The sequence below is a fragment of the Lipomyces arxii genome (genome assembly GCF_038497795.1).
Source record: "Lipomyces arxii strain Phaff 12-163 unplaced genomic scaffold V1512scaffold_5, whole genome shotgun sequence".
Classification (NCBI taxonomy): Eukaryota; Fungi; Ascomycota; class Lipomycetes; order Lipomycetales; family Lipomycetaceae; genus Lipomyces; species Lipomyces arxii.
The window spans coordinates 94107-114184 of record NW_027117704.1 but is presented as its reverse complement, the minus strand read 5'-3'; the positions used below and the strand labels follow the sequence as shown (position 1 = coordinate 114184).

The window sequence follows — 20078 nt, the reverse complement described above, 5'->3', positions numbered from 1 at the left end:
GCACATAAAACTATTCGATAAAAGCACAATTATATATATACTATAGACACAACGCAAAACAAGCGCAAGAACTCCGTACCAAAATACCGTCAATCTATCCGGGCATTTTACATAAAACCTTCTTTCATTGCTTCGTGTACTTCTCTCGTAATATTTCCTTAATTGTGATTTATAGGACTGCCGTTTGATGACAGCTGTTTCTTTTCCTGAAGCTTAGCTAAACGTGCCGCCTTCACCAGTGGCGCAAGCGATCGTAAGCTATCTGCTTGTTGCAAAAATAGATGCTGCTGCTGTTAGTTTCATCGTTTGCACATCAATAACCAAAACTTACTTCAAGTAATTCGTCAGCCGAAGCCCGGCGATCAGGATCCACCTGCAAAGCCCAACCCAAGAACGCCTTGAACACGTTTGACAGCGCACCAGGATCCTTCAAATCAGGCGTACCGTTTGTCGCAATCAGATATAACGCTCGCATCGGAGATTCCGTCAAATATGGCGGCTCTCCTTCAATCATTTCTATTGCCATGATACCCAAACTCCATATATCAACCTTTGGACCATACTCTTTTCTTGACACAACTTCGGGCGCCATCCAGTAAGGCGTTCCGACCAAAGTCGATCTTTTCACGCTAGCCTCGTTAATTTGTGCACAGAAGCCAAAATCTGTTAACTTGATGTCTCCTGTTAGGGACAGCAAGACATTATCAGACTTAATGTCTCGATGAATAACTCCCTTAGAATGCAAATGCTTCAATCCGAACAATGTCTCTCTACAAACGGCTGCTATCTGACCTTCAGTCATCATGTTATAAGTGACAACATCAGTCAAACTCCCACCTTCCATATACTCCATGATTACCCACAAATCACCTTTATAAAGGTAACTGTCAATGAAATTCACAATGTTCCGATGCTTGCTCTCTTTCATAACCAGAATCTCGTTGATAATTAGTTCTCGTTTCGGTTGTTGCTCAAGATTCATCTGCTTAATGGCAACGCTCTGATTCGTTCCAACTTGATATGCAGTGTACACACCGCCAGACGCACCCTGACCAATCTTGTGCAGGTTCTTGTATAATTTAGTTGGATCACCAGGCGAGCATATAGATGTCAACCTCGCAATTAGTTCTGCATCACGCATACGCTTCTGCTCGCGCTTTCGGGGTGACACCACAGTTTGCTCAAAATTCTCGGACTTAGGACTATCTATAGAATTATGCACGAACCCGTTCTGCTGTTGACGTGGAGAATGATTTGTACGCGCCCTTATAGGCGACTCTTCCTGAAGCAGCGCTGCGACCTCCGCCGGCATGGGTTCAATCCCAGAGTTTTCGCCTTTAGCAAAAACTTGTTGAATTGATTGCGGAGACCGTTGCGGTTCAATTATAAGTTCTCTGTCCAGTCTCGCGAATTCGGGAGACGGCGCAAGACTGGTTGAAGACGGTGTCGGATGCAGCAACTCATCCTGCAGTTGCTGCTCGAGTGGAGGTTCAGGCGGAAGTTCCTTATTCGCATATTTTTGCCATGATGCCCGCAGCTCTCGCTCTCTTTCTCGTTGAATAGCATACTGCAAGTTTTGCGACGCTTCACGGTGTAGACTTGACGCGTACATTTGAGACTGTGACGGGGTGCGATATATCTGGGCTTGACTTGGCGAATATGCCATAGTTGGCGATGGCCGATAATCATGTCTATTAGAAGCAGCCTGATGTGGCACATAGCTCGTCGGAGGAGTACCTTGTGAAACCAAGTAATCAGATCTGGGTGATGACGGTACTGATCCCTCGTTGGTCGTAAACTGCAACAGAGTAGGCGAGTGGTTTGAGTGATACGAATTTTGAGAATACCGAGTCGTATATTGCTGTAGAGGGGGCTGCTGCTGATAAACCTGTGTGATTCGAGGCGCACCAGATGGCCGAGGAGGAGCTTGACGATTTGGGATAAGACCCGGCTGCCTTGGAGGCGGTGCTGGTGCTGGTCGGGGGTTTTCAAAACTGCCCTCGACGTTCTGTGGAAAGTATGGGCTTCGAGGGGTCACTGATGGCGATTGAGTAGAATTACTCATCATATCTGGATGTCGAGCGTGGTCAAACTTCTTCCAAACATCGTCTTCCTTTGAGACCGATTCGGAGTAAAAGGCAACAATATCCATCATTGCCTGTGGATTTTCCTCTTGCTCAGCTTTTGATATGCCACTGTTTTCTAGTGTGGTTTGCCATTCCTTTGGCATTCCCTGGTCATACAACTTTAGCATTTCAGTCAAGATAGTATACACAATCACACATACCGTGAACTCTCCAGTTTCCAAGTTGTAACCAACATGAGTAACATGTTTTAGGCCATATGGGCTCGAGATTTCCAAGATTTTCTCACTTTTCGATCCCTTCATGTTGCTGACAAAACTGCTGAAGCTAAACTTCGTACTTCGACTATCCGCGCTGTCTGTCTTGCCAGAGATGCGCTTGCCAGCTGTCGAATTATTTCGTCGCACTGCGCTGGTCTTAGGAGTCGCCGGATATGAGGACGCAGCAGCAACAAAAGGCGATTGCAATGGCGCCGGCGCTGGCGATGTAGCCAAGTTCGCGAATGCAGAGGCCGGCATTGGTGGAGTGGAGATCCCTTTAACCTGAGATGCCAGCTGAGACGAAGGGCGTTCTAAAGCAGAAGCCATACAAGTATCGCGTTCCCCGGTACAGATGTGGCCGAATTGACTGTTTTTGTTGGGGAGTACGACGCTTTAAGACTGGAATTTTACTTGTGTGGAGTCGAATCGTTTGTTGTTGTTCGGTGCGCGGTTACAGGGACCAACTAAGAACAGAGGGGTTTGTACTAGGCGGGTTAGTACTTTCAGCCGCACGAATGGAAGCAACATTTCAACATGTACGTTTTGATATACTCAGAAACAAAGCACAAACAAATGGACAACTGAATTAAAAAAAAAACACTAGAAACAACTCACAAATGTTGTATAAGGAGCTGCTACTAAATGTGCTGGCCTTGTGTTTGTTGTTTAGTCACTCACAGGCAACTGAGTCGAGTTATAAAGAGAGACTTGACTTGACTCCATTGCCTCGAAATACCCTTCTGGCATCATTCAACTTCGAGCTGTATTCTGATCCAAATATTGTTGGCCAAAACGAAACGATTTGGGCTGAAACGCATTATGCATTGTTTCCTAGAAGTGTGGGACAGATTGTGAGAAGTACTAGCACACATGATTTACACCTACGATTCTCTCAAGGATGGTGGGAATCGGAAGATTGGGGCTCACTGCCTCACAATGGCAGGCACTCTGGTGGTACTGGTGTTGAATTATGGGCAAATGTTGCAGGCAAGACGCGTGAAGAGTGAGTTGTGTGTATATGAGTCTTGGACTGGCATAACTGACGCTGAAATCTAGAGCTGAAAACCGATGGTATGAACTGGCAAGTGCGTTATCAGGCCTATTTTGTGCTTCTTTGAATTTTATCGACTCTACAAAGACCACATCAGGTCCAACCGCTTTCCTGCAAAACAATCAAACTAGCGGCCTATATTACTTTCACGGATCATTACCGCAAGAAACCATATGCACAGAGAATTTGACGCCGTTCTTGAAGCTGCTGCCGTGTAAAGGGTTTGCTGGTGTATCTTCTTTACTAGACGGTCATCAGATTTTCGACTCCAAGTGGCAATCAATGGCGTTGGATTTTGTTCCAGTGTGCGATGGCGAGTCGTGTAAATTACATATGACGGAGAAGATCGACGTCGTGCTTGACGTGCAGCGGCTTATGGGGCGAAAAGGTACAATTTACTGCATAAATTTTGCTTGTAAATCATTAACCAATTTAGCAAATCCTATACCTGAGCCACCACCAGTTTCACAGCTTAACTGCAACACGTCTAAAACTTATCATTCAGATTCAATATGCTTCCCACTGGCTTCGCCAGAGGAGATCAACTGGAAATTGTCAGACATATTTGGAACGACTGTTCGGAGCAGATGCATACCGGATCATACTTCAATTTTGACAGATGCAGAACTCAATCATTCAATTTGCACACATGTCACACCCGAGTGGGATGTGGTCAGGGAAGGTGGCTCGCTGTCGTATAGCGGTGGAAACGTGGCTTGCTACTCGTTAACGCGTACGTCTACTATCTTCCGAACGACTTTTGATATGCTAACACGTTTCAAGAAAATGAGATATTTGATCTTGCGTTCTCAACTACTCGATCATCCTCGGTTTCCGTACCTGACCGGCCACCGGTATATGTTCAGAGATCCATGACTGGACGAGGACAGCAAAATGGCGGTATCCAAATCATCATCACAAACCCATCACCAACTGAATCAGTTAGCCTAATTTACTTTGAGTCCTTGCCGTGGTTTATGAAGACGTACATGCACACAATGACAGAAGTATTGTCGCTGCCGAATCCAGATTCTGTTGCAATTACAGATGTGATCAAGAAAGCCAACTACAAACCGTCTCTTGAACGTGTGAGAGATTCGTCGCTTGAACTATATATTGAGCTTCCTGCCAGTGCCCGTCTGACGTTGAGTTATGATTTCGATAACGTGCTACTCTATCTCATTGAATATCCACCAGACGCAAACAGAGGATTCGACGTATCACCTGCTATAGTCACAGTTTTGACCGAGTTAGACGGCATCATGACACCTTCTTACGCCTTACGAACGTCAAGCTTGCTGCTTTCGCTGCCAACTCCAGATTTCAGTATGCCTTACAATGTCATCATTTTGACGTCTACAGTGATGGCACTCGCATTCGGTACTATATTTAACATTCTCGTCAGGAGGTTTGTCTATGAAGAAGACATCCAGCGTGACAGCGTGTCAGTTCTGGCGAGACTAAAACAACACCTGACTAGCAGGTTTAAAACCAAAGAAACGGCCGCGTCGGAACGACCCAAGTCTGCGGAGTAAAGATGTACATACGCTGTATTATATGTATGATAAACAAGTTAACAGTAAGAAAATATTACTATGTATTACATAAAAAAGTACACCTATAGTACAGACCAAACACAACGAAACCTATCATACAGCACCTGATTGGCTCATTTGATACTCTTGAACGACCTTGATCAAGTAGTTTGGATCGCTAACCAATGTCGGATTCGCAATGACTTCAGACCGACTAGCAACAATATTTCTCAACAGCATGATGTCTTTCTCCGGCAACGACAGAGCGCTCAACGCATCCTCAATCAAGGACATTGTGCCACCGGGAGCAGATGGCGGAGGAGGAGAGTACGCCAAAACGTGACTCTCGCTTCTCCTTCCGCGCGGCACATTTGCTTTGTTGACCACCAAAATGCCGAGCAGCACTGGCGACGTGATGGTGACGGGAATGCTAAGCGACGAAATCATGTTCATGAATTCGGGACGTGGATCGGCAGGTAGTAGAGGCACAAGGTATGCATCCTTGACGTTCGAGAGACGATTGCGCAAAACTCCATACCTGTCACGGCTGCGGAAATAATCAAAAAGCTTCGTGAATTCGCGCTCTTGCTCGGTCGAAGTTGGATCGGAAACCTTGAACGCAACCGCAACCAAATCTTTCGTAGCCGCAACTTGGAGCAAATAGCTTGCCGCTCTGTCCATAGCTATCCGTCCGTCGACATCAACCGAATCTGACAAAGTATCTTTCCAGGAACGAATTTGATCGTCAAACAACGGACCGCCAACTTGAATAGCCTGACTTGGAAACGAAGAGACTGAAACCATCGACAACATACCCTTCCAGATGATTGGGTCTGAAGCGTTCAATGCTGGTGAGTAGCTGTTGTCAAAATCTTGTTCTCGCTCTTGTTCATGTGATGGATCATAATCATCGTTCAGAAGTCGATCAATGTCATCGTCAGCCACCTGAGTTTGCATCGTCTGCGGAGGTGGTGATAGAGGATGGTTCAAATATGCCAATTGGTTGTCACCCTGGTCATCGCCAGAATGGTAGTCTATTTCGCGATCTGGATTGTAATCATCAATACCTGAGGTCGGTAAATTAACTGCAAGAGGCGATCGGCTTGCGCTACGATCCGCCAAATCAGGCGTGTTTCCTCTCTGACCAACAGTCAATGGTGAGACAGATTTACGCGCATATGGAGCTTCACTAGGTGGTTGAAACGGATTATTGTCACTGTTGTCGTCCTTTGACTGTCTCTCAGCCTCTGGTGCAGTTTCTGGGAGGGTTATCATTTGATCAACATCTCCGACAAACTCCTCTCCCTTATGTGTACGTCGAATTCTTGGTGCCTCAACCTTAGTCAAAATTGATTGCGAAATACTTTCGGCACGAACCGTCTCTGCTAGTTTTTGAAGCTGAGGATTCATCATTTGTTCTGGCGTCATTTTGGCTACCTCGTCGGGGGTGAGTTCTCCAGTCAACACTCTACCACGAAGGACCGAGTTCTGTGGGTCTTTGAAATTAAACAAAATAGTTCTGAATCTATCTCTGTATTTATGACCCACATCTTTTTCAGTCTTGATAGCGAATTGGTCAAACAAAGCGAACTCAATATTGAGACATAGTCGTTCTGTAAAATCCTCAACAGATACAGACTCACCCAGCGTGACCGATCCGTCCTTAACAGCTTCGTCTGCATACTTTTTGAAAAGCGCAAGTAACGCTTTGGCAACTGACTTTCGCACGTTGTCTGCAATGTCATCTATGTGGTCGTATTTGATCACCACTGTAGAACCTTTTCTTTTGCTGGTTGTACTTGTGGTCGACGATTTTCTCCTCGGAAGAGGAACCTGACTCTCGGAAACAGGTCGACTGGAAGTTGGCTTGCCGGGTTTATCTGACGTAGATCTGCGCTCCATCTTGACTCTTTTGGAAGCCTGGTAAATGTTAGAAGAGAAATCAAAGCTAATAGATGCCACTTACCAACTCGTCAAAATTAGCATCTGGAGATGCAATTTCTCCGCGTTTCCGAGATGGCACAGACATGCGTTTAGGTCTAATCTTGACTTCATCGCCATCACTGTAGTTTTCATCGTCTTTGTCCACCTGCAGGGGCTCATCTGCGTCGTCTTCTGACGAATCTTTTTGTTCCTCTTCCTTATATTCTTCATCTACCTTATCCTGTCCCTGTTTTTGTGCTTCTGTGTTCTCCGCTTGTTTTTCTGCCAGTTTCTTGAAGTAGTATTCGTGCATTTCAGGTCTGCATTGCTCACAGTAATACTTCTCAGGCACTTTTGATTCATCAACAATACCCAGAGTACACTTCGTGTGCTGCCAGCATAGACATTCCTCACACTGTGCCATCAGCGCCTTTTCTTCATCCTCATCGTCCTCGCCATTTTCACCACACACGCAGCGGACGACGCCTTCATCTTTTATATCTTCCTCAGCCTCTTCTTTCTTTCCACGCTTTGATTGTGACTTCTTTGGCTTTGCCGCTTTTTTTTTTGGTTTGGGACCTGCCTCTTTGATTGCGGCCGCTTCCTTTATTGCCGCTGCTTCTTCAGCCTTTTCAGCTTCAGCCAGAGCATGTCGTCCTTTTGTACTTCTACTTGATCTTCGTAATCCGTCAGATAGTTCTAGTAATTCATTAGCATATAATATTCATTAAGATTGACTGAAATTGGCTCACCTGAGGCCATACTTGTCTCTTGTTTGGCTACTTTGATTGTCTTCTTGATTGGTTCGTTAGACGATCACTGATAGACGGTCACTAATAGATGAACGTACTAGATCGCAAAGTCTGTTTGATGATCTAAAGGAGTTTCAAGATATTACGAATTAAAATGTCAGTTTTCAGCTGTGACAATTACAATCAATAATTTGACTACAACTTTCTTCTTGACGACAGAGATTACCCTTCGAATACAAAACAGAAAAAGAAAATACTGAATTGAAAGAGTGAAAGAAAGGGCCAAAGTAGAAGATGAACGACAAAGAGACGTGAGGAGTAGTAACAAAACATCATTATTTGCGCGATGAGGTACCTGGCCATGATGAGATATTCGCACATACAGTAACAACAGACGTGATGTATAATACTATTGATATTTTGTTAGCACATCTCGACCGAGGCAATACACAACGCTGATCTCGAATAGAGAATAATAAACGCATGGACTTATAAGATAAGAGTCTGGTTGGACCAGTTTAAAGTATGGAAACCAGCATCAGATCATTGCTCAGGCAACAAGAAGCGGTGAAAAAAGTAGAGCATCCATTTGCTCAGTATACTGGCAACAGATTGAAATGCAGCATTTGCGACTTGTTTATCTCATCAGATAGTCAATGGGAAGCACATTTGGGTACGAAAACACATAGAAATGAAGTTCAGAAGTACAAATCAGCTCAGCAGCGAAAAGCAAAGCGTGCACTGGACAAGGAAGAGGAATCTGAGAATATAGATGTCAGTAGTACGGAGACTAAAAGACGACGAAGCAATGCAGAGACAGATATTGGACTGAACGCGAGCATAGGCTCTGCTAATATTGAAGACGAATGGGCTGCATTTCAACGAGATATCGCAACACTTGATGCTGGAACTGTTGCTCAAGCAACGGCTGTTGTGCGAGATGCAAACAGTACTACGACTGAGGAGCAACAAGATACTGTTGCTGATGATTTGGAAGAGTTTCAAAATGACTTGCAAGATCAATTCGATGAGCAAAAGGAGCTGGAAGCCCGTGTGTCTAAACTTCGTGAATTACGAAAAGAATTACAATCAAAGCGGTTTGCGACTGTTACAAAGCCTCTTGAAGCTGATGGAAAGACAACTAATGGGACTCTAACTGAGGTTGAGAAAGAGGATGGTGATCTTGATGAGAATCTAGACGATGAGAATTTTGACGATTTCAAGTTTTGGCACAAAAAGAGCCTGCGGTAGTTTGTCTAGTGCGTTTAGTGTGTCTAGTGATGCCGTGCTATATTGACATTGTATATTTCTGTATTATTATTATTAAATTACTAACAAATTCCTCATCTATGTTGCAGTAGCATGTGAATATATCGTAGTTAACCAAAATATATAAACAAAACCTAGCTGTAGATCATGGTACCCCAAAACCTTAACCTTAACCGAAGTGAAAGCTGGAGCGTCATATTGGACCTGTATGTGGCTTTCACACAAAACAGTGCCAACTATCACCAATATTGGCTTGTTGCACTTTTGTTTATACAGCAAACCCCTTGATCGAACTCCTACTTACAAGCTTTATTAATGACGCTTAGTGGTTCAGTATGAACGCCGATACTCATAGGCATGTCGACGATGACGTGCAGGCATCGCATTGGAGTTCAAAGGAGAAGAAATGGGGATTGTTGGGAAGACTTATGAAGCATAAGGACTCTAGCGAGCGTATGGATGTTGCAAAGTTTTATGATGTTACTACTAACCCATGATCTAGCTATGTTACGGTCAGAACTCTCAACTAGTTCATTTAAAACCGAACGATCTGTGGCCGCTTATTCGCCATCAAAACTTTCCAAACAGTCACAGAAACACAAAAAAGTGCTACAGCCCACAAACACCAAGGATTATCAAGATGATTTGCGTTTGTCTGAAGCTAGCGATCAACAACAGAATAATAAGCAGAGCGCTACATTGACAGGTTCGGCCATAGAAGGCAACCCCAATCTGTTTTATCTTGATACTCATCTGGAGGATATGAGCGGTGTGATCAAACAAGACTACAACCCACAGTTGGCGCTAGCAAGTAGAAAAGCTGGCAAACGTCACATGGTGAAGGGTAGAAAGTTGATCAATCACAAAAATGGTAACACAACACCAACAACTGCAAAACCTCATCAAATCAATGGAGTCAATGTGGTACAAGGTACTGCGCATCATGCAATTCCATCACTTGCATCTGGTGATAGACGGGCTGCATCAAGCAATGGGTGGGTACCGCCTGAAAGTTGGGGAGTAATGTGGACAGATGACGAAATACATAACCCGCAGAAGTATGTGCAACCAAAGAAGACAGTTGCCCGAAAGACCTCGGCAGCATACTGTGTGCGTGTTTTTAGACCTGACGGCACGTTTGCAACAGTATCTTGTCCGCTAGATACTACTGTAACCGATTTGTTACGAATGCTTGGCAGGAAATTTTTCTTACCTTCAACCGAACATTATCAGATTGGCTTTACTAGACTTGGCCTGCTTCGAATTCTTAATTCTGATGAGAAACCATTAATGCTACAAAAACGTATGTTAGAACTGTCTGGTTACACCGAAGAAGACAGAATCAGTGATCTGGGAAGAGAAGACCTTGGTTATCTTTGTCGATTTTTGTTTATGCCTTCAGTAACTGCCTCACCTGTCTACGGACATGATGAATATCATGTTCACAGACATGAACACGTCAAGATTGAATTGCCGCATGAAAATTTACGTACAATTCCAGCATGTATTAGCGAGCATGCTAGTGAGATCTTAACCTTAGATTTGTCTGAGAATCTGTCACTCCAGCTTTCATCACAATTTGCTGAAGAACTTACCAGTCTACGTGAAGTGAAGTACGCTGGTAATGAGCTAACGAAGATTCCAACTTTTATTGCTCAGATAGAGACTCTGAACTACCTTGATATATCCAGTAATCGCTTGGAGAGTCTTGAAAGTGCACAATTTGAGAAACATGAATCTCTCGTTGCTTTGAAAGCTCAAAACAATTCCATCTCGTCACTTCCAAAAAGCTTCCTGCATCTTCGAAATTTGCGCTATCTAAATTTAGCTTTTAATCATTTGACTGTATTTCCGCTTTGTGTGTGTGGCCTTGTGACTTTACTTGAAATTGATGTTTCGTTTAATTCGATCCGAGATCTGCCGCCAGAAATCGGACAGTTATGTGCGCTCGAAACATTCACTATTACAAACAATCACTTGACAGGTGTACTACCAGAAACATTTCAGAATCTCACGTCACTGAAGTTTTTAGATATAAGGTTTAATGATTTAACAAATGTTGATGTTGTGATGGCATTGCCTAGACTTGAAAGTTACATCTCATCACATAATTCAGTTTCTCGACTTGAACAGTTCTCGAAGAGAATGCGGTCGCTTCATCTCAGTCATAACCCCATCACGAGGTTTAATTTCCCGATGCCGATGCTCACTTTGACTGCTCTAAACCTTTCCAACGCAAAGATGTCTGCTATGCCAGAAGGCTTGCCTGAAAAGATGCCTAATTTGGAGAGATTGAATCTTGACTATAATCATTTTGGTATTGTCCCAGCGCAGATCGCAAAGCTGAAAAAACTTACCCATTTCAGCGCTGTCGGTAATAGTATATCACTGCTACCAACAGAGATCGGAAATTTGACGGAGCTGCGCGTGCTCGATCTCCACGGGAACACGCTGAGTAGTTTGCCTTCTGAGATTTGGCAGCTAAGTAATTTGGAAGTGCTGAACATGGCTTCAAACAATCTGGATACGTTCCCGATGCCGCTTTATTTGGGTTCAATCAATAGTGATGCATCCCGATCCGTGTTGAAACCGATTCAGAGCGCGGAAGAGGAAGATGCGTTTGCTGCTGATATGTCAAGAAGACCGTCCAACATGTCAAGCTCGTCTGGACGTAGCCCGCGAGATGTGTCAGGTCGGCGCGGGTCAGAGATGTCAGCTTCGTCTAGTGATTATGGACCAGCGGTGACATCAAGTCGGAAGGTTTCTGTGTTCAGTGCTGCAAGCGACACTACATCGCGCAAAGACTCTGCTGCATCGTCCTCTAGACTGATAAACACAATCTCACAAAGTTTGCGACATCTATGCCTGGCAGACAATCAGCTCAACGATGAATGCGTCAAAGAGATTTCGTTTCTTACTGAGTTGGAAGTACTCAATCTCAGTTACAATTATCTTTCTGAAATTCCTGTTGGAGCGCTTGGACGTCTAACAAAGCTACGTGAGCTGTACCTGTCGGGCAACAACCTGACTAACTTACCCGCCGATGATTTGATCAAAATTGCAAACCTAAAAACTTTTTACATCAATAACAATAAGCTGTTGACTCTACCGGCCGAGTTGGCTGAGATCAACGGATTAACAGCACTGGATGTGGGAAGTAACTCACTGAAATACAACATTTCCAACTGGCCTTATGATTGGAACTGGAATTATAACACTGAGTTAGAGTATCTGAATTTGTCTGGAAACAAGAGGCTTGAGATCAAACCTTCACCGTTTGCGCGAGGAGAAGTCGATCTGTCAGATTTTTCTGGTTTATCAAAGCTTCGTGTATTGGGATTGATGGACGTGACATTAACTAATTCGCCTGTTCCTGACCAAGGAGATGACAAGCGTATTCGCACGTCCGGAACAGAAGTGCATTCTATGCCCTACGGGATGGCAGATACGCTTGGTCGGACTGATCATCTGTCTGCCATTGATATGGTTGTCGAGAGATTTCGCGGAAATGAAGAGGAGGTTATCTTTGGGCTGTTCGATGGGAATTCTCAGGCAAACGGAGGTAACAAGATTGCAAAGTTTGCACAGGAAGCATTTGTGTCTGTGTTCACGGATGAGTTGGCTAGATTACGTCAAGGTGAATATGTGCCTGCTGCATTAAGACGTACTTTTTTGTCAATCAACAAGGAATTAGGAGTGCAAACTATGAAAAAGGTTGAAGACGGCAGCAAAATTTTGTTCCCGCTAAAAGACCCCTCTGGCGCAAATCTTACTGAATCGGATGCTCAGACTGGTGCATGTGCGGCTGTTGTATACATTGCAGGCAACAGACTGTACGTTGCCAATGTTGGTGATGTTCGTGCGATTCTGTCCAGAACTGATCGTGAGTTTCGAGTGTTAACTAATAAGCACGAACCAGCGTTTTCACCAGAGATTGATCGTATTCGAGAAGCCGGCGGATACGTTTCTCAAACAGGTAAACTTAACGGGATAGTGGACGTGTCTCGATCCTTTGGATATTTCAATTTAATCCCATGCGTGCAAGCGGCTCCGTCAATATTCGAGTGTCAGCTTTCGGAGACAGATGACTTGTTGATCATCGCCAGCAGCGAACTTTGGGAATACATCGATCATCAGATTGCGGTCGACATGGCTGCAACTGAGCGTGGTGATCCTATGCGCGCAGCGCAAAAGTTGCGCGATTTTGCGATAGCATATGGCGCTTCAAGCAAGATTGTTGTAATGATTATTGCGGTATGCGATTTTGGTAAGAATAAAGCTGTGAGGCCTAGACTTGGCGGAGTGTCGATGGGCTCAGTGTCGAATGTGGAAGAGGAAGAACTGTTTCCAGTGCTCAAGCGACGACGAGGTCGGAACTTCCCTGAGGATGCTGTAAGTTTGTTTTATTCAATGGAGAATAATCATGCTAACACATGACAGGCGCTGGCAAGAATTGGCGATGAAGTGACTCCACCTGTTGGCGAGCTTGCGATGGTGTTTACCGATATTAAAAATTCGACGCTTCTTTGGGAAACGTACCCAGTTGCCATGCGATCAGCTATCAAAATTCACAATATGATTATGCGTCGTCAGCTCCGTATCGTTGGCGGATACGAGGTCAAGACCGAAGGCGATGCGTTTATGGTTTGTTTTCCGACCGTAGCGGCCGCGATGGTGTGGAGCTTCAGTGTGCAGTCGCAGTTGCTTGTGGCCGAGTGGCCTGCTGAGATCACTGGGTCAATCGATGGTACAGAAGTTGTAGACGAGGATAATAACATCATTTACCGTGGTCTTTCGGTCAGAATGGGAATTCACTGGGGTTCACCTGTATGCGAGCGAGATCCGATTACGCGCCGGATGGATTATTTCGGTCCGGTTGTGAACAGGGCGTCCAGAATCAGTGCGGTTGCTGACGGTGGGCAGATCGCAGTTAGTCAGGATTTTGTGACTGAGTTGTACCGGATTGAGGATTCGTATAAGAGATCTCACGGGGACATGGGAGCATTGTACGAGGTATTTGGGGACGAGATGCTTGCGAAGGCACTTGACCGCGATCTCAAGTTACTCGACGGCTACGGCTGGGTATTGAAAGCTATTGGCGAGCAGAAGTTGAAGGGACTCGAGAGTCCTGAGTTCGTGTCGCTGATTTATCCCAAGAGTCTTGCTGCGCGAATGACGGTCAGGGGACCTGTGACGACGTCTGTTGCCGTGTCGCAGTCGATGAAAGTCAATGCTAATTCGGAGACGATATGGCGGTTACGTGCGATCGTGCTACGTCTCGAGCAGGTGTGCTCGTTCTTAAACGGCACGCCTGTGGACGACGGGAACGCAAGGCGGTCGTTGGAGGACATAGTCGCGAAGGCAAATGTGGCGGATCAGGCTATTGTGCGGTTTGTCGATCAACTTGTGACGCGGGTTGAGGTTAGTATTGTTCAGTGAAGGATTAGAGTTTATGGCTGATTTTTTCTCAGAATTGCATATCCACATTATACATCAGGAGTTTAACTGGTCCGCTGGACGAGAATGCTGGCCGTGGCATTTCGGATATTCTAGGCGATCTTGCTGCGCTGCAGTTAGATTCGTATCGTGTTTAAGATGGACTAGCATTTTTTTTTAGCTTGGTTTTTGTTTGGATTTGGAGAATCGGTGTTTGTGATGATTGTATAGTAGTGGATTGTCATAATTAGTAATGTACAGTAATGTTTTCTTTTACAGTTCGTCGTGATAGGTGTCAAACGCTTTCCGCGCCGCTTTCGGATTTCCAAATAGAGCGTGCCGTGCGTCTGATAATTTGTCGAGAAAAACCAAGTCTCGTTGCGCCAAGGCGTCGGGTCCGGGTGTAGTCAGATCTATACCTGATTCGGGTGCGCGCTTTGCATCCCGGTCGCGCGATAATAGTTCCCGCTCTTTGACTTTTTCTGCGATCCAGACCCTGAACGAATTTTGCACAGGGCACGAGGCCGGGTACTTTGTTTTTATTGCTGACAGTGCCGAGAACAGTTTCTCCTTGACGTCTGTTCGCCGTATGTTGTCCGCCGAGAGCGCGTTTTGGAATGAATGGCACCATAAACCCAAATCGATTTGCAGCTCCGATTGCGAAATCCCGTACGCGCCGTGAACGTTCATCATTTCGTTCAAAAACGAGTCTTCAACAAACGTCCCGCATCTACCCAGATAGTCCTCGTCCGGATTTTGAGGTGCAAAGTATTTCCGCAAAGTGGACCCGCCGTCATTCGCCCAAAACTCTTTGCGCCCGTGCCGTCCGTGAATCGACGACGCAAGCGCAAACATGATTCTGTTCCGCACACTAGACTCGGGCTCAAGCGAGAGCGAGTGTAATAGTTTGGTGACCACAGTTGCGGATCCGGCGGCGTGGAGTGCGGGTGAGTTGTTGCGAAGCGACGTACCTACGATCCGGGCCGACAGAGACCGTACTGCGGACGACGGATGCGCGTTCGTCAGGTTGAGAAACACGGTAATGACGTCTGGAGAAGAGAGTTTGATGCCGAAATCAATCTCGTGAGCAAAGTCTTCTAACGTCTTGAGTGAAGTGAGTAGCATGCTCTCGTCCGCACCGCCTTCGTAGATTGATGGAACTGCAGATTCGGTTTGCTCAGCTGGTTTGTCGAAACTAAATGACGATAGAATAAATGCAAGATTAGTATCAAATTCTTGATGTTCTAATAACGTGATGTGTGGATTCGGTTTGTGCGAATACGTAGCACCCCAGTCTTCGTCATCGTCATCGTTCTCTTCGTGATTCTCACCACCTGCAGCTACAACCTCTGCCAGTTCCTCATCAACAACAATGACTGCAGACTCGACACCGTCGTTGGTATCGTTGTCCAGCAACTTTGCTTCACGTTTGCCAGTCTCAAAGTTCATTCGTACATGTAATCCTAATCAAGTCAGCACTCATTCACAAATAGCGTAAATTCAAACATACCACCGGGAATAATTTGGTCTGGCATCACAACCTGCCACTCCTGCGTCGGCTCAAACACCGAAGGATAACACTCGTCAGACTGACACACCATTTCGGTTGATGGCTGCGCGTATACGGACTGTAATGAAGAAGACAAAACAGCGAGCACAGTTAAAGTAAAACACAACGCTTTCATTAGTTCAATGAGGAGTCTAATTAGCATATGATAACACTATCAAACATAGCCCCGTAAAGCCTTGCTGTCTTTTGTCAAGTCTTTATACTTCTTGCTGACGGGAAATTCCGCAGGTTTCGAACACGTCTACAATGAATCACGTGACTCAAACCTCCCAATTACAACCCTAACCAGCAATATCTGATCCAAAAATCTCATTAACAAATCTTTATAAATCAAACCGAGTAAGCCAAATCAAGTGCCTGTAATACGTCGGCTACTAAATCGTCACCGTCTTCTATACCGACACTAAGTCTGACCAAATCTTCAAACACTCCCGACTTGTTGCGTTCCGACTCTGAAATCCCGGCATGTGTCATCTCGGCAGGCACTTCGCACAAGCTTTCAATTCCGCCGAGCGACTCTGCAAGCGTGAAAATCTTCGTCGACACGCAGAACTTGGCTGCTGCGTTTTTTCCGCCCGCGATCCGGAACGAAATCATACCCCCACCTAAGCCGTCTCTGTGCTGGAGCTGAACTGTGTATCTGTTTGGATGAGTTTCGAGTCCGGGATAGTTGACGAGCAGCACTTTCTTCGTCTCAATGTTATCTGCCAGTGCTTGTGCTACCCGTTGTGCGTTTTGACTGCTGGCACGCGACCGCAAATGTAATGTTTTTAGTCCTCTATGTGCAAGCCAGGAATCAAACGCCGACGGAACAGCTCCGATGGCGTTCTGCAGAAACGTAAGCTTCGCATAAACTTCCTCGTCATTTACAACTGCTACACCCATGACCACGTCTGAGTGCCCATTAATGTACTTCGTCACCGAATGCACAACGATGTCGGCCCCAAAACTGAGCGGAGTCTGTAGATATGGCGACAGAAAAGTGTTGTCGACTACCAACAGCAAGTCGTATTTTTTAGCAAAACTAGATACAGCTTGAATGTTTGTGACTGATAAAGTTGGGTTTGAAGGTGATTCCAGCCAGATTAACTTGGTCGATCCAGGCCGAATCAAGTCTGGGATATCCCGCTCAAGATCAGTCGTGAACGAGGTTTGCAACCCGTGCGATTGTGCAACTTTTGTAAAATACCGATGTGTACCACCGTATACATCAGCTCCAGCAATAATATGACTTCCTGGTTTAAGAGACTGCAAGATCGTAGCCGTCGCAGCACTCCCAGAAGAAAAAGCAAGCCCATACTTTCCTCCCTCGAGCGCGGCAACCGCGTGCTCAAAATCGTCTCTGTTCGGGTTACTAGATCGCGAGTACTCGTACTTGCCTATCGGTATTGCCGGTGAAATCTGTGCAAACGTGGTCGAGAGTGAAATTGGGGAGATTACTGCGCCTGTCTGAGGATCATGCTTTGTGCCTGCATGAACAGCAAGTGTACCAAATTTTGTTGACTCCATGTACCACGAACTGTAAGCTACCCTGTAGTTTATACGAAGTTTCCAGCTCAATTCTACACTGAGAGAACTGAAAGTACGGGGTAAGTTAACGAGCCGCACGATATGCGTCAGACATAGCGAGTTTTACGTCATTCACGTAATACATAAAACACCCGTTTCACGACTTATAAACCCTTGGAAAGCAAAAGACGAACTGTGTTATGCAATGGTTCATTGATACTCCCGCAATAACTGGTTTTGTTATGCTCCGACCTCAGACATTCCACGAGTTACCGTGGAGCATCGAATTTACCCCTGATCTACGCCGCACCCTATATATAGTCTTTAAGCATAATTCGATTATTTACACATTCCTTAACTCCAATAATCATGCATTCCCAATCATAAACAGTATTTTCAACCGCGCTTAAAACGTTTCCGTTTCTCCTCGGCATGTCTTCTTTCACGCTCGGCTTCTAGTTCGTCCTCTTTACGAGCCGCAGCAGTACTGCGCTGCTCTTCTCTGAACACATCAAACCCTGAAACTTCCATGTCGTCGTCTTCGTCATCATAATCGTAGCTTCTCGACGACTGTCCCCTGCGAAACAGATTCCAAATTTCCTCTCGGTCGTATCCGTAGCCTTTGTCGCCTTTAGACCGATCGTCATCTCCCTCTTCTTCGTCATCAACAATGAAATCGTCAAGCGAACTGTCGGAATCGTATTTGACTTTGCGTTTCTTGACTAGTCCTGCCATCGGCTTTGCAAATGGTGCTGGTGCTGGCTTCACTCGTTCTGACCTAGCAGTCGGTAAAGTAGTACTTGACTGGCTTGGCTGTCTCTGTGTAATCTTTCGTTCACCTTTGGCCCGTATAGGCTTGACAACTTTCTCAATCTTTGCAGTCATCGGGTTTGAATCCCTTATATTACTTACCTGGTCTCTAACCTTGCCCATCTCTTTGACTCGCGGTTTCGGTAACGGTCTTTCAAGTGGTCTCCGATCAACGATTGGAACCGGTCTCCGGTCAGCCATTTGTTTTTCAGCGCTCTTTGGTGGTGCTCGTTCCATGCTTGATGCAGGTTTAGAAATTAAAGAGTTCGAAAGCTGAGGTTTCGATGTGCCTTTAAAATCTGATTTTTTCTTTGAGTCTCTGACTTTGACTGTGACTTTCATCTTTTCTGCATCTACCTCTTCTGCTTTCTTTAGAATCTCTAAGAAATTGGGCTATGAAAAGTCAGTACCTTTATTTCTGCTTGAAAAAAACAAAGCTCACCTTTTTTCTGTTGGCTAATGCGTTTTGAGTGGCAACATTATTTGTAGATGATTTCTTCACAATACTCGACTTTGACGACTCGTCAGTCTTTACGAGTCCCGTGAGGGATCCAGGTCGCTGTGCTTTCAACTTCTCAACATGTGCAATCTGTTTCGCTCTGTCAAACACGGTAGGCTTTGTATTTGCTGCGACCTTTGCCGGCGCAGTCTGTCTAATTACACCATTCTTTGATCCGACTATTGTGGTCGTTTTTGTGGATCTATCTTGAGGTCTCAGTACCACAGCAGGTTTAACTGTTTTAGTGATTGTTGAACTTGTGCTTGCAGTGTCATTTGAATAAGCTTCGGTCGCCGTAGTGCTTGATTTTGAAGATGTGGCGGCGGCAAGAAGCTTTGCAAACATGACCTGTAACTGCGGACTCACGTTTGATTTTGTTTGTTTAACTAAATCAACAGAAAGATAATGACAAAATTAGTGCGAATATGAACAGAATTTATTTAGTCAGAGGTGAACTTGAGGAATATGGGAAAGAAGATGAATATGACGGAACTATCGTGTTGATGTTCTGGATATGCCGGGTAACCGTGGCCTGTTCTACTCTACTTGGCTCTACTCTATACTGTAATGACAACGACCGTACTTCTCTACTCCTCCTCTTTATACTGCACTTCAAGGCTACGACAAAGACATGAAACATCGGCTCAAATCAACCGAGATAATCCATTTAACTCATACAGTCTAAATATATACAAAAACGCGTACTTATTAAATGCTCAAATCGTTGACATTTGTGCCACCATTACTTTTTTGATACAAACCAAAGATTTGCTTTTGAACCGCTTAATCGAACAGACCGAATCCTGAGTGTACTGTGAGTATGTAGTCATATATTCATCAAGTAAAACTTACCCATATCGTCATCGGACTCTTCCTTCTCCTCAGCAGGAGCCTCCTCCTCAACGACCTCCTCGGCAGCACCGGCAGCAGCACCACCGGCAGCAGCAGGAGCAGCAGCACCACCTGAAGGAACTGAAGCGAGCTTGGTGGATCCCTCAGCGATCAACTGTTCTCAATTAGTACTGTATGATAACAGTGACAGCACAAGCTATAAATACCTCGCTGATGTCCTTGCCCTCGAGCTCAGTAAGAAGAGCACTGAGTCTGTCTTCTTCAGCTTCAATACCGACTGAAGAAAGAACGGTCTTGATATCCTCAGCAGAAGGAGAGGTGTTTCCACCTGAGGTCAAGAGAAGGTATGCAGCAATGTACTTCACTATATATAGTTAGTACTGATCCCTCACAGTTAACAACCACAATCAATACTTTTTGTTTTTTTCAATCAATAAGGAGAATAATCAATTTTAAGCTGTTCAAAGCGGACTATTTCTTCACAGATCTTGAAATTGAGTTGTGAGTGTGGCTCAAAAGACCAACTTG

At 45.0% G+C, this 20078-nt stretch overlaps 9 protein-coding genes across 9 annotated transcripts; 3 read left to right on the top strand and 6 right to left on the bottom strand.

Annotated features, from left to right (window-relative positions):
• Window positions 1–11: 11 nt before the first annotated feature.
• Window positions 12–2765, bottom strand: V1512DRAFT_223270 (kinase-like domain-containing protein). Its single transcript, XM_066913758.1, has 3 exons — window positions 2288–2765; window positions 332–2233; window positions 12–284 (listed from the first exon to the last, which is right to left on the bottom strand). The coding sequence occupies exons 1-3, from the start codon at window positions 2669–2671 to the stop codon at window positions 159–161; spliced, it is 2412 nt and encodes an 803-aa protein (XP_066772054.1). The 5' UTR covers window positions 2672–2765; the 3' UTR covers window positions 12–158.
• Window positions 2766–2885: 120 nt separating this feature from the next.
• On the top strand, window positions 2886–5007 carry V1512DRAFT_260949 (GPI transamidase component PIG-T). Its single transcript, XM_066915965.1, has 4 exons — window positions 2886–3347; window positions 3401–3783; window positions 3832–4128; window positions 4179–5007. The coding sequence occupies exons 1-4, from the start codon at window positions 2962–2964 to the stop codon at window positions 4928–4930; spliced, it is 1818 nt and encodes a 605-aa protein (XP_066772053.1). The 5' UTR covers window positions 2886–2961; the 3' UTR covers window positions 4931–5007.
• V1512DRAFT_260946 (transcription factor S-II, central domain-containing protein) lies at window positions 4928–7994 on the bottom strand. Its single transcript, XM_066915964.1, has 3 exons — window positions 7606–7994; window positions 6897–7552; window positions 4928–6850 (listed from the first exon to the last, which is right to left on the bottom strand). Exons 1-3 carry the CDS (start codon window positions 7613–7615, stop codon window positions 5045–5047), a joined length of 2472 nt encoding a protein of 823 aa, XP_066772052.1. The 5' UTR covers window positions 7616–7994; the 3' UTR covers window positions 4928–5044.
• Window positions 7995–8037: 43 nt separating this feature from the next.
• On the top strand, window positions 8038–8953 carry V1512DRAFT_260945 (uncharacterized protein). Its single transcript, XM_066915963.1, has one exon. The coding sequence runs from the start codon at window positions 8131–8133 to the stop codon at window positions 8854–8856; it is 726 nt and encodes a 241-aa protein (XP_066772051.1). The 5' UTR covers window positions 8038–8130; the 3' UTR covers window positions 8857–8953.
• A 130-nt stretch (window positions 8954–9083) lies between these two features.
• Window positions 9084–14586, top strand: V1512DRAFT_223262 (phosphatase 2C-domain-containing protein). The gene is made up of 4 exons (XM_066913757.1): window positions 9084–9327; window positions 9377–13266; window positions 13315–14295; window positions 14346–14586. The coding sequence occupies exons 1-4, from the start codon at window positions 9210–9212 to the stop codon at window positions 14466–14468; spliced, it is 5112 nt and encodes a 1703-aa protein (XP_066772050.1). The 5' UTR covers window positions 9084–9209; the 3' UTR covers window positions 14469–14586.
• V1512DRAFT_246920 (uncharacterized protein) lies at window positions 14584–15911 on the bottom strand (the record flags this gene model as incomplete). Its single annotated transcript, XM_066914459.1, has 2 exons — window positions 14584–15773; window positions 15821–15911. 2 exons carry the CDS (start codon window positions 15909–15911, stop codon window positions 14584–14586), a joined length of 1281 nt encoding a protein of 426 aa, XP_066772049.1.
• Window positions 15912–16148: 237 nt separating this feature from the next.
• V1512DRAFT_260940 (Cys/Met metabolism PLP-dependent enzyme-domain-containing protein) lies at window positions 16149–17637 on the bottom strand. The gene has a single exon (XM_066915962.1). It carries the CDS (start codon window positions 17387–17389, stop codon window positions 16211–16213), a length of 1179 nt encoding a protein of 392 aa, XP_066772048.1. The 5' UTR covers window positions 17390–17637; the 3' UTR covers window positions 16149–16210.
• A 154-nt stretch (window positions 17638–17791) lies between these two features.
• Window positions 17792–18803, bottom strand: V1512DRAFT_188323 (SPT2 chromatin protein-domain-containing protein; the record flags this gene model as incomplete). The annotated part of the gene is made up of 2 exons (XM_066913134.1): window positions 17792–18592; window positions 18642–18803. Coding segments are annotated over 2 exons (963 nt in total), but the record flags the coding sequence as incomplete, so codon positions are not given.
• A 527-nt stretch (window positions 18804–19330) lies between these two features.
• V1512DRAFT_260938 (ribosomal protein P2) lies at window positions 19331–20058 on the bottom strand. The gene is made up of 4 exons (XM_066915961.1): window positions 19965–20058; window positions 19757–19914; window positions 19551–19704; window positions 19331–19501 (listed from the first exon to the last, which is right to left on the bottom strand). Coding segments are annotated over exons 1-4 (333 nt in total). The 5' UTR covers window positions 19966–20058; the 3' UTR covers window positions 19331–19481.
• Between the last annotated feature and the right edge of the window lie 20 nt (window positions 20059–20078).